Source organism: Ipomoea triloba, chromosome 10, assembly GCF_003576645.1.
Source record: "Ipomoea triloba cultivar NCNSP0323 chromosome 10, ASM357664v1".
In the NCBI taxonomy this organism is placed as follows: Eukaryota; Viridiplantae; Streptophyta; class Magnoliopsida; order Solanales; family Convolvulaceae; genus Ipomoea; species Ipomoea triloba.
The window spans coordinates 2,345,800-2,358,943 of record NC_044925.1 but is presented as its reverse complement, the minus strand read 5'-3'; the positions used below and the strand labels follow the sequence as shown (position 1 = coordinate 2,358,943).

General features: G+C 34.3%; 2 protein-coding genes across 2 annotated transcripts; one reads left to right on the top strand and one right to left on the bottom strand.

The window, feature by feature from the left end:
* The first annotated feature begins 248 nt into the window (after nucleotides 1-248).
* Nucleotides 249-3,266, top strand: LOC116032563 (trihelix transcription factor ASIL2-like). The gene is made up of 2 exons (XM_031275194.1): nucleotides 249-1,347; nucleotides 3,013-3,266. Exons 1-2 carry the CDS (start codon nucleotides 423-425, stop codon nucleotides 3,024-3,026), a joined length of 939 nt encoding a protein of 312 aa, XP_031131054.1. The 5' UTR covers nucleotides 249-422; the 3' UTR covers nucleotides 3,027-3,266.
* Nucleotides 3,267-4,494: 1,228 nt separating this feature from the next.
* On the bottom strand, nucleotides 4,495-11,558 carry LOC116031952 (protein LIGHT-DEPENDENT SHORT HYPOCOTYLS 10-like). Its single transcript, XM_031274327.1, has 2 exons — nucleotides 10,826-11,558; nucleotides 4,495-4,815 (listed from the first exon to the last, which is right to left on the bottom strand). The coding sequence occupies exon 1, from the start codon at nucleotides 11,443-11,445 to the stop codon at nucleotides 10,879-10,881; it is 567 nt and encodes a 188-aa protein (XP_031130187.1). The 5' UTR covers nucleotides 11,446-11,558; the 3' UTR covers nucleotides 4,495-4,815; nucleotides 10,826-10,878.
* Nucleotides 11,559-13,144: the final 1,586 nt, after the last annotated feature.

The following is a 13,144-nucleotide window of genomic DNA, read 5'->3' as shown; positions in this document are numbered from 1 at the left end:
AACACAATAAAATAAAATTTATAAAATTAAAAAAAAAAACGGATAAATTTAAATTTAAAAAAATAAAATAAAATAAAAAAATTGGAATCGACGATTACAACGACGTAACGTAACCCGAATTCCGTCCTAACCCCAAAACCGTCAGCCGTTGTCCACTCCCCTGTTTCTTGGTCGTCATCCTCACGCGCCCCGGCGACCTCTCCGAGTAATCTCTCTCTCTCTCTCTCTCTCTCTCTCATGTCATCATCACCGTACTACTACTACTTTCCCTCCCTACACATGCGGCTCACGCGCTTTAACCTCTCATCGCCCATCGCCAACCGGCGATGCCCTAAACGCAAACGCCATTCCTCTTCTAACAAACCTTTTCTTCTCTTTCAATCTATTCGCTGCTGTTTCTCTTCTCCGATTTCGATCCATCTATGGGGGAGATGACGGATTCTTTGACGGCGACGGCGCCGTCTTCGCGGCCGTTGCCTTTCCGTGAGGATTGTTGGAGCGAGGAGGCGACGGCCACGCTCGTGGACGCTTGGGGGCGGCGGTTTATGGAGCTTAACAGGGGGAATCTCCGGCATAAGGACTGGCAGGATGTGGCGGACGCCGTTAACGAGCTTCACGGCCACACGAAGAAGGGGCGCCGGACGGATGTGCAGTGTAAGAACCGGATCGATACCTTGAAGAAGAAGTACAAGGCGGAGAAAGCGAAGATCGTTGAGTCTGACGGAACCCTAACGGCGTCCACGTGGCCGTTCTTCTCGCGTCTCGATGTGTTGATTGGGAATTCCGGTAAGCAGCAACAACAGTTTCCGAAAGTTTCGCCGCTAATTGCGGCGAGCGCGTCCACGTTACCGTTACCGTTACCGTCGCCGTCTCCGTCGCCTCTGCTTCTGTCCTTACCGTCGCCGCCGATTGCCGTGCCGCTGGCGTACCGGTGGCCGACGCCGGCGGTGGCGAAACCGGTGTTTCTTCCTCAGAAGCGGCCGTTGCCGTCCATGGACGACTCCTATTTCAGGCGGAATTACTCGGCCATGGCAGCGGCGGCGGCCGCCGCCGCCACGGAGGATAAAGATGCGAATGAGGAGGACGGCAGGGAAGAATCGGAGGAAGAGATGGAGGCGAGTGAGGGGACTAAAGAGGAAGATGGAATCAGGAGGCTAGCGAAGGCGATTGAAAGATTCGGAGCCATTTACGAGAGGGTTGAGGGGATGAAACGGCGGCAAATGATCGAGCTTGAGAAGCAGAGAATGGAATTCGCTAAGGATTTGGAGCTTCAGAGGATGCAGTTGATTATGGATACTCAGGTTCAGCTCGTGAAGAATAAGCAAGCCAAACGCCCCTCATCAGATGGTATAATAAAAATCCGAACTTTTTTTTTCTTCTTCTTTGTTTATTTTTTAGCAATTTCACTTGAGTTTTCACAATTAATTACCAAACCATAAAGTCTTCAACTTTTAGTTTTTGTTTTTCAGCTGCCTTTTTCTCCCAATTGTTCATTACTACATTTTCAAAATCCAAACTCCCATGTGTTGTATATTTGCTTTAGGCTTGTGGGATCAATAAGTAGGAACATAAGCTTTCATGTGGAGTAGAACTGTAGAACAGAAAAATGCTGTTTAATCTTATCCAGATGCTGAACTTATGTGTTAGTCATGATTGTGTCTCATGAATTTGAGTAATAAAGTATGCATCCTTGTTTGTGCTTATTTGTGAATCTGGGGAGCTATTCGTCGTCGTATACTGTTTATAAAATACCCAAGTCTGGCTATTGCTTTATATTATTGTTGGTAGTTCTGGTCAGGAGAGGTATTTCACTATTTTGAATACCCCTTTCTGCAATGTGGATTATCTGATCTTCTTGCATAATAAACGGTATCTTATTGGCTATGTTCTCATGTAGCTAAGATTGATTAATGCTGTGCTCTGCTCTGCTTGAAAGTAGAAACCCGTCTCTTTCTTATATTTGGCTGCTCTGTGTTTATGCTCTTCGTGATTTTTGCGTTAAGTCAAGTGAGCATTCTGTAACAAGCCCTTTGATTTGTGTTGGTTTTGAGCCGGAGTATGGTTCAATGTGTTATTAGGGAAGTGAGAGCGTTTGTTTCCTGTTGAACCAATGGAAATTGTTTAAAAAACGTATAATAATCTAAGGAATTTAGGGGAGATGAAATCAAGCCTAGTACACTCGCCTTTCATTGTCTTTCAAGAAAATGTCTCAACTACTAGTGCCTAAAGTCATGCTAGTCAAGCCAATTGTAAAGCTAGAGAAACAGAAGAACTTTGGAAAACAAATCCTCTACTAGCAAAAACCATGTAAGCTAAGCAAGTTAAGATAGAGAAATAAAGCTTTGAATTTATATTTGCTTTTTGTTGAACTTGTTTGAAACTGCCCCGTGACAAGAGTGATGTTGACATGCACAAATGCACGATGCTAATCGACTATAATCTTGGATCTTGTATTCAGGCACTCTGTTTAAAAGTAGATATAATTCAGTGTAGAGGTGATAGGTTTTGAACTCTCATCTTTTTTCCTGACCCACAATGTCACGATTAAGGCTTTTAGCTGGGTTGAGCTGTATGATATGACTTCTATCATATTTTCTGGAATAGGTTCTCACTGGTGGCCATAGATAACGGGAATTTTATCCTTTTTTAGTTAATCCAATCTATATGCTTTAGTTTACATCCGCACTAGTAGTAACATGATAGTTTGTAGAGAAATACGATGTTTCAGGCACGTTTTGCTGCAGATTCTGTAGTTCTAAAGTTGCAACCAATTCAATCTGCAATAGTCGAATTCCCCAAAAGTAGTACCTACCGATAATGTTGGGCGATATTCTAAATTTGGTTCTTGATGTGTATTTGAACTCGCAATTTGTTGATTGATTAACAATTAACATCATCACCCTGTCAGCATCCAATGCTTGCTTAGTTGCTTCCATTACATTAGCATTATTATTTCAGAAACTATGCCGTTAAGTGATCTTTTTTCTTTCTTTTTTTGTATCTTTGATGCAGATATCTATAGCTAGCCAAGCAGAGAAGAAGCTGTTCATCCTTTGGTGATAGATAGATTTAGGGTTTTTTTCTTTTCTGGGATTGTGCTTCTCATTTAATTTAGTAAAATTTTCAGGACCATAATTATTTCTTCTGTGAAATAGTGGTAGATTAGCCTCCATCAAATTGCTAGCCCTGGGTTGTCTCCAGATTCTTGTCTAAACTACTGAGAATGAATATATAATTATATATATCATCAAAATTTAACCATGTCATGTTTTCTTCCCAGAATATGCTCCACCTTGAAGACTTGAAGGATAATTGATCTACTGAAAATTCATCTGTTCTCGACGAGAATATCTATGTTTTGTTAAACTTATCTATAACTATGTGTGAATATGTGTGTAAATTAAATAACACCTTCGTTTGTCCTATTTCAACTTATTGATTCTTTAATGAAGAACATTTTTGTGTAGGAGTTTCTTGAGTTGTGCGTATATCAGTGTTGCAAAAATCGCGTCCCTAGGTTGAGTTGATTTCAACCCTAGGCGGTTTACCGAGTGATTTTCTTTTTGTCTGCACAGTTTCTCTTCTATATTCCTCTAGTAATGTTCTCAACTAACCATCTAACATATGTTCTTGATTAATTTGAGAATTATAATAGTCTAACAACTCACAATCTTAAGTAGGAAAAGCGAAGATATATAATATACTCTGATAGTGGTGAGCAACAATTATCCGCCAAATCTGCTAAATGGTCCATATGAATCCACTTAGAGAAAATTCACAACTACTGGATTGGATACGGATGTGACTTCTAAAAAATCCGCTATATCCAATTCGCTCCCCTAATTCAATACCAAAACAATCCTTGAATTTGGAAATCTTAGACTTTTTAATAAAGAATCAAAATTCTTGAAGTTGAGGAAGGTTCAAAATACAGATTGGAAATCATCAAAAGGAGATTAGAAAGCAAGACATGAAATTAGGAAAGTAGCCAAATCATGCATTCTCAAAGGAATTGACCACATACAATGTAGTATTTTAGGCATATCTTTGTCTACAATAGTCCAATTGAAATGATTCAAGTTGCATGGAAAACTAGCTTGTAAGGCTACAACTTTCATGAAGAGATAAAATCTTAAATTTGAGATTAAAATGGTCAAACATCAAGGTAAATTCTTAATTCCTATATGTGTGTGTGTTTGTTCTTCCAATAGGGAGAGAGGAATCGGATTTTATTTTTTAAACTTAAAACCCAACATTTGATTCGCATCCAATTTGCTAAATTCGCTATTAGCATATCGGATTGGATTGGATCCACACCCTATACGGGTGTGGATGCGAATGAGATTTTCCAAATCCCTTTTAGCGGATTGGATGCGGATTCTCCCCAAATTCGCTTCGCGCTCACTCTTATACACAGATTAATTACTTGGTTGCCTAGGCGTTAGGTGCCTCTGGGAGCCCGACTAGCGCCTTGTGCATTTTGCAATATTGGTGTATAACTGTATATATATAATATAGGGTGCATGATTGTTGAATTTCATATATTTACATTAATGGAGAAATAGAAAGATAAAAAGAAGTGGTTGTTTTATAATTGCATACATGTGGGTTTTGTCTGTGTTTCATCATATCCTTCATGACAATTACGTACTTATACTAAAATGTTGATAACGCAAGATTCCTCCATGAATCCAGTGGTGCTTAGCTTTCATTTTAATCCTCAAAGACAACAACACCTACGTTTCATCAAATGTCTTCAACTCTTCTCTCTTTCCCATGGAAGCTCCGCCACCCACCTGCTTTCACTAACCTTTTCTGCAATTTTCATGTCAAATATATTAACAATAAAATAAAATTAAACCAGCTAAGACAATCCGCTAACACAATCTATAACTTACTCAAAGCAGCCACTAACCTTAAAAAAGATTCTAGGGCTATTGTCAAAAGTCAAAACACTTAATGTGGTTCAGCTCTACAAAGCATTTGGAAGGATGTAAATCAAATAATCCCTACATTAAAGTTGCCAAGATTTGAACCTTGGCCTCTTCTGCCAAATACTGCTTACTAAATCAGTACACTAAACCTGTGCAGGCAGGTAGTTAAATTTCTATTCGGGTCTCTTCTGCCAAATATATATGCTCACTAAACCCGTGCAGGCAGGTAGTTAAATTTTTATTAGCTTATTAGCTGGTGGACAAAAATTTCAAATACTGAGATTTACAAAGTTCACTCTTAAATAGTGACTGTGGGTTTCCTCTCCTCACTCAAAATTTCAAGCATTATTATCGTGTGTCGGGACTTATTTACAAAGTTCACACTCTTGATTTTTTTTTTTTTAATATTCTTTTGGCAAAGATGGATTGATCATAGAATCATATCCTTAAATCATAATTGATTCAATGTCGGGACAGCATCTATTTTAAAATTGTTTAAGGATTTTTCTACAAAACAAATCTCATTTTAACCTAACAATGAAACCAATAATAATTGACACCTTTTATTTTCAGAAAAATTAACAAAATCAATGAAACAAAATTGAATAGTTATAGAAAAAACAAAAAAACAAAAAACAAAACAAAAAACAAAAAAACAATATTTTAACCCAAAGAATTTTTAACTTCTCTTCTAAAATCGTAGGATCCTTTCTTTCATTTTTTAACTTTTCTATTTTAACCCAAAGATTTTTTATTTTCTTTTAAGCTTTAAATTGTTTATTTGATTAAAATAGTGAGAAAATAATATTTTTTGTTAATTATTTCTTAATTGTAACTTTTAATTATTATAAAGAATATTTATTAAACATTATTTTTATTTATTAATGTAATTATTATATAAATAATAAATTATTATTATTAAATGTAGTAATATCATTATAAGTCATTTGCATGTTGTCAGTTAACAATATAATTAACAATTAAAATCTTACCAAACACTTGTCTATAAACAATTAATACAATCAACTAACGTCCATTTGGAAAGCAGTAAAATGACTTCTGGAAAATGTTTTCTGGAAAATGAGTCATTTTCCGGAAAATAGTTTCATTTCCAGTGTTTGGATGTATTATGGAAAACTGTCTTTGTCTGTTTGGTTCATTTTCTGGAAAATGGATAGAATTGTATAATTAAACATTGTAATTATTTTATTTAAAATATAAAAAATTATAATAATATTATTTATTAAAAAATAGAATTAAAAACTCAAAAAAAAATTTTAAAAATAGAAAAAAAAAAAACGTAAAACAACATGTTTCCGTCGGTTTTCGGCGGTTTCCCACCTCTTGGTCCATTTTCAGTCATGGGTTATATAGGATATAGGTTAGTTTTGGTCGAGAACATGCGGAACGATCATTTTGGTGATTCCGGAAAATGACTTACGGAAAAAAATTCCGTAAGTCATTTTCCAAAAAAATGAACTGATTTTCCTTGGTCAACTGAAAACATTTTCCGTTGACCACATTTTCCGGGCGTTGCCAAACACCAAAAACTCGAAAAACACTTTCTGGAAGTCATTTTACAGGTTACCAAACACACCCTAATCGTTGATAGTTACCACGTACAATATACTAACCACTAACCGCTAATAACTAATAGGACAACACATGCAAAAAAAATGCTAACTCATTTTCTCAAACAAAATTCGCGTCAAATAAGTGAATAACTAATTGTCAAACAAGACCGTTAAATTTCTAAGATAACACCAAACATGTTAAATCATTTTTTCAAACAAAATTTTCATCAAATACATTTTCAATAATTTAATGCATGGACCAAATGGAATAATCTAAGTATAAAAGAAAAAAAATTATTAAAATTAAGAAAATGAAAATTTAAGTGGTTTCGTTTTTAGGCCCCTCTATATATTGAAGATGTAATGCAATTAATTTTATTGGTTTTCAATGGTTTAAATATTTTTAATATTTTGTTTACTTTCTTTTATTCCATTTGTACATATAAGAATACATATATTATACAATTACAATCAATAGATAAATAAATAATATTAATTTACAATATCTAAATAACAAATTTTAACATTTCTAAATAAACAATAAATAAGTTACGTTATAAGTTTTCTAACCTTAATTTTACAAATAGTTATATTTAAATAGAAATCTTTAAATATTTAATATAAAAACAAATCAAAGTTGAAACTTTTTCCCGTGAAAAAAAAAAAAAAAAAAAAAGTCATCCCTAAAAATTACTTTTGAAAAATGAAAATGTTTTCTGATGTTTGGATGAAAATTATGAAATAAGTCTAAATTCAAGAAATTGAAGAAAAAAGTTTAAGTAGTTTTAATCTTTTGGACTATGTGTTGAGCCAAGCTGAGATTTTTTATTGTTTAGTCCAACTTGACCAGACACGTATTTTATCCGAAGTAGTCTAGTCTAGTCCAAATAATAACTAGACAAATGGTGGGCTAACACATCCATTCCATTTAATACCACCACTTAGACAGGGAGAGAGAACCAAGTGTGAGCTAAGAATCTGGAAAATTTCTTCTAATACTCGAAAGATATTGACTGGGTCATTTAAAAAAAAACTAGAATGAGTATTTTCTATTGATAATCAAACACTATAAAATCATTAAAATGACTCCTGGTATGATCTTTAAGATGGGTAGCAAAACACTAATAATGAGTTTTAAGATAGTTGTATTCTTAGAACTCAAACTCAAAATTTCTAATTAAACTTGAAAAGATGTGCACAACACTACTCGTGAATTTTAAAGTAACTACATTATCATAATTTAACCCAAGATCCCTAGTTAAGCTCGAAGAGATGTGCACCATCTCATTCACCTCTCACCAGTAAAACTCATATATATAAGTCATAACTAATGTAGATGGGATTGAGGGTGTGTTTGGTTCGTACATAGGAATCGGAATCGGAATGGATATCAAATACTTGGTAATGGTAATGGGTTTTGGTGAAAGTATTTTGAATGTTTGGTAGTATGGTGGAATGAGAATGATTATTAATTGTTGAGGAAACGGAGGAGGAAGGTGGTGAAACCCTTATTTTATTAGAGAATGGGTTTTGCAATTAATGAGGTAATCAAAACTCATAGTAGTGTTCAAAAAACCTGTCAAACAAACAATAACAATGACTTTGATACATAGTTAAACCTGTCAACCAAATACACCCTAAATATATTGGCTAATATTTTCTTTAGCTTATTTTTACCCATATAATAATCTGCCCATTTGCTACTTATTAAAATTCTGTGGTACGTCAGTCTAACGTCAATGCCACAAATCCCACAATCAAACATATGATTGCAGCAAACTATTAATCCTATTTATGTGTGTAAGAGATTGCTAAATCCCTCCATTGACTTGTTATCCTAAGCATGTGACCCTTCATAGTGGGAATAATATTGTCAAATTGTCCATACCACAAACATAATCTTTTCACTTCAGTTATACAAATCCCAGATAGATGCTCTTCTCCATTTACGCTATTTTTGGATGGTAGAGAGGGAAAAGAAAATGGGGAAAATATATTAGAAAAATAAAAGAAAAAAAATACTTTTATCCCCGAATTATAGGTTAATAGTAGACTCAATCATTGTGTTAGATATATACCACCACTTTTATTTATTGTGGTGTTAGTTAAGTGACGCTTCCAAGCTCTCGATTAATAATTCTATTAAAATTTACCGTTGCTTTTTAGAAATAATAGTTGACTAAAGGTACTAATTGAATTTCAGCTTTGATTTCTCTTCTTTCCCATGTCACATTTTAACTCCATAATTTAGTGATAAAACAAACAAAAACATAGACCATTGACATCTTTTAAACTAGTTCAAAAAAGTAAGTGTAATAAAGATGTATGGTATGCGCTTCTTGTCACTAAATTGTGGAGTTGGTGTGAAAATTAAGACAAAACAAAAGAGGAATAAAAGTCTTGAACCCATAACTTCCTATTTGAAAGAGTCACTTCATTCCACTAAATCACAAAGTCATTAACTATTAACTCGGAAAATAAAAATAGTACAGTAACTCTTAGAAGACAATAACTAGAACCAAAATTGCAATTTTTCAAAAATAAATAGCTAGCTAGAAAATTTGTATTTGGACAAGTGAGTCTAAATTAATGAAATCAAAGAAATGAGGAATTCTCAGAAAAAAAAAAAAAAGAAAGAAAAGAAATGAGGCGAGGGAGAAAGATATGAAGGTAATATATTGAGAATTAGAAAGGAAAAAATAAATAATAAGGGAGAATGATTATTTTTAGTCCTTCAATTATGCTATAATGGTAAACTTAGTCCCTTAATTATATATGTGACACCATTTAGTCTCTGAATTATTCATTTAATGACTATTTTAGTACATCACCTCAAGTTTATGCTAAAATTAATGTTGATTGAAGAGTAATTTGAAAATTTATTAACTTCCATGCACTCAAAATACAAATCAAATATGTTTTTTCTCTCATTTTCAATAATCATATTTTTCATCTCAAACTTTTTCTTTCTCATCTAAGAGAAAAAATAAAATAAATAAATAAAATATAAAAAAAAAAATCATCCAATGTATTTTTCCTCCATTTTATGTCCCCCATCAACCCATCAAGGAAAACTAACATATGCAGCATTAATCATTAAAAAAAATACCATTTGCATTCCAATGGAAAATTAAAGCTTTAATTTATTATTATATTTAGTACTTCTGTTAAGTGGGAGTGTCTGTTGATAATTTTCTACTTCAAGAAAACATCATTTATACTATGCCTTAGTACCAAACATGAAACAAAACATCTTTGATCTTTAACAAGTACACATTCTCTAGTTCTACTCGAGAAAATCAATGGAATAAACTTTACGGATTAAAGTACTAATACGAGTATGTTTTGCTACCTATATACCCACCTAAGGACAGACAACATATATGGATATATTGGGCAAGCTATATATATATATATATACACATATATATAGATATGTGAGTAGCTGCTAGCTTAGCTAGCTACAAACACAAATGAGTTTTCTGCTTTCTGTCACCTATATTGGAACGATCAAACACCAATCATTACGTTGGGAATCAAAAGGTTTAATGTTTTGACTGCGTACCAAGTATGCAAGCAAAACAACATACATACGATAAACACACACTCGTCACCATTTTGTTTTGTTTTGTTCTCCAACAGTTTTTTTTCTGTGTATAATTTGTAATTGTTATATCATGGACCAGGTTTCATATTATATTATGAACTCTAATACAAAAATTATGTACCTATAGTTAACTGTTACAGTTTTTATAAATGTAAGCAAATAACTTGAAATATAGAATTTGAATGTTATTTTAGACCAGGTCTATAATGAAAGATAGACTCTGGTCTACAGTATAATTTGCCAGTAATTTGAATATTTGATACCCAAATTATTACTCCTATATAGTCCTATGGGAAGCAGGAAATCGTGGGGAATCTCACACGGCCCGGATGGTGAAAAGAGAAATATCTTATCAAAGAGAAAACCCATTCTTAAAAAAAAAAAATTATTCAGAAAATTAATGATATGGTGTGCTTTTCGTATGTTGTTGTCACTTCACTTTCTTCATGACTATGAAGTTTAGGGTTTCCCGGTTGGGTTTAGGGTTTAGATCACCGTTATTATATTTCTTGGCTAATTCAAACCATGGTTTTTTTCTTGTTTTCAAGTTCCCAAGTTTAATTTGCTACTATAGATCAAGCCTTTACTACTAAGTCAAAAGTTACAGCTAATAGTGAAAGTTTTTAAGCAGTCTGCTGTATTTCGATGGTAGGATGCTAGACTTGATTCTACGATCAGCAGTGAAAAGAGAGAGAGAGATTTGGAGTTACCGTTTGATGTGGTGAAGATGATGGAGAGCTTTTATTAAAGCTTAGCAGAGATGCTAAGTGGATTGCTTGAGATTATTGTGAGGATGATGATGATGATGGTGATCATGGCCGCCAATTCCTTTGATGGGATTCAATCTTTTCTTCTTTTTCTTCTTGTAGGGAATCCCTCTAGCTTTGGCCTGGCATTCTTTGACTTCCCGGAGGAAAACCCGGATGGCGCCGTTGCCGAAGGGATTATTCTCCGGCGAGCCGCCGTTTTCTTCGTAGGCGGCGCGGAGGCGGCCGATCAAGGCGTCGAGGCTGCCCCACGCTTGGCGGAGCGGGCACGTGCAGGGGGCGGGCGGGTCGGGTTGCCCGAAAAACACGCAGCCGTGGAGGTGAACCTTAGTTTTTCCGAACTGGTCGAGGTAGCGGAGGAATTCCAGCACGTGGTGGCAGTTACACTGCGACAAAGACACCGGCGGCCGTTGGTTCTTTAAGTACTGCCCGAACGTGTTCCAGTCCCGCCGCTTCTGCGACTCGTAGCGGCTCAGCGGCGGCGCCGGAGGCTGATCTGCGGCGGCGGATCTCGACGAGCCCTCGGCGGCGGAGACGTTGATCAGGCCGAGGTTGCTGTTCATGATGGAAATTAAGGAAATGGGGAAATTAAGGAGAGGAGAGGAGAGTTGAAGAAATATGAAAGAAAGAAAAATGGAGTTGAGTGGGAGAAAGATGAAGATCACATCCTTCTTCAGTCCACTGAGGAGACATGTTAGGGGCCCCATACTATACTGCTTTTGTTCCTTTTTTCTTCCCCAGTTTTTGTTTTATATTCTTTCCTTATTTTATATTTTATATTCTATTCTATTTCTATTCAATTCACTCTCTATATTATTAATTCAGCATAATCTAATCTTCAAGTCCGCCTCAATGCCTCATCAATGCATATATATAAAATAAAATGGGTACAATATGTGAGAACGTGTCACGGGTTTTGATCCGTGAGACGTGTTGAATATTTGATTAATGTATCAAATTTTTTATTAATTAATAAGTCAGATCTTTGAACTCATTAATTAAAGACCGGACCGACTCATGGATTGAGACTCGTGAGATAGTCTCATACAAGTTTTTGTCATATAAAATAGGGTGCAAATGGGAACTAATAGTTTCGTGGAAACGTGTGTGTGTTAATATTATATGTTTATCAAGGATGATCAAAGGTTGAAAATAATACAAGAATGAGCAAAAACTGTATTGACATTTTTTGTAATTTCCGTAGTACATTGGAAATATTTGGTAGTGCATATGTTGATGGCTAATAGTGGAAACACATAAGTGCACTATTATATATAGATCTTGAGTGCATTATCAATTATCCGCGAAGCACAATCAAACGTTTCTAAATGCACTGTCGTAATTATGAAAAAGTGATGATGTTTTTTTCTTAATTTTGAACTATTGATCATCTTAGATGAATTGATGGAATTAGACCGCACGTTTTTACAGGACTACTAGTTCTCACAACTTATCCCTGCCTCTAAATATATATAAGAACAATGTTTATATATATAAATTGCTCAAAAATAAGAGAACACAATGACATTTTTGGAATTACACCAAACATTGGATGTGCACTGAGCAAAGTCTTAGAGTGCATCCGACCCACTAATATGTTAAAATGCAACTAACTTTAGTGCATTTTTTTTTTTTTTATAAATCTTGAGTGTATTGTTATATACCTAGTGCACATCCAAAGTTTATTATATTTGTGAAAATGTCATCGTAGTTTTTTCCTTATTTTCGACTTGATAATTATTCCAAATGGAATTATGAGACCATTTTATATGTTTTACAAGAAGATATATCATTTTCACTTCAACCTACCCCTACACACTCACACACACATCATGTTATTGTTGAGCAAAGATTTGAAAGGTCAAATATAGCGTTATCTACTATTAACAAATATTATATTTAAAATGTTACACTACTTGCTACATAATATAAGGAAATAAAAATAAAGTTTGGCAATAAATTACTGAGTATAATTTATTGCATAGTTATAAAAGCTTAGTTTGAACCATTTTGGACATAAATATGGGGCTTAGAATTCAAAATATACCACCAATGAGATTAGGAGTTCCAATCTTTGAGTGCAATGCTTATTATATATCATGTTTGCATATTTGTGGATGTTTAATTCCTTTAATTTGAAAGTGTCATTGGTATAATAATTAGTAATTGAAATATGATTGTATTTGATTGGTATATAAAATTATTGCATCTATTATCATTGTAATTATAACTACTACATTTTTTAATTTAAAATATTATTTT

What these genes read in the sequence shown, in the direction of transcription:
- LOC116031952 (XM_031274327.1), bottom strand. Translation starts at nt 11,445, where the DNA reads ATGAACAGCAACCTCGGCCTGATCAACGTCTCCGCCGCCGAGGGCTCG.
- LOC116032563 (XM_031275194.1), top strand. Translation starts at nt 423, where the DNA reads ATGGGGGAGATGACGGATTCTTTGACGGCGACGGCGCCGTCTTCGCGG.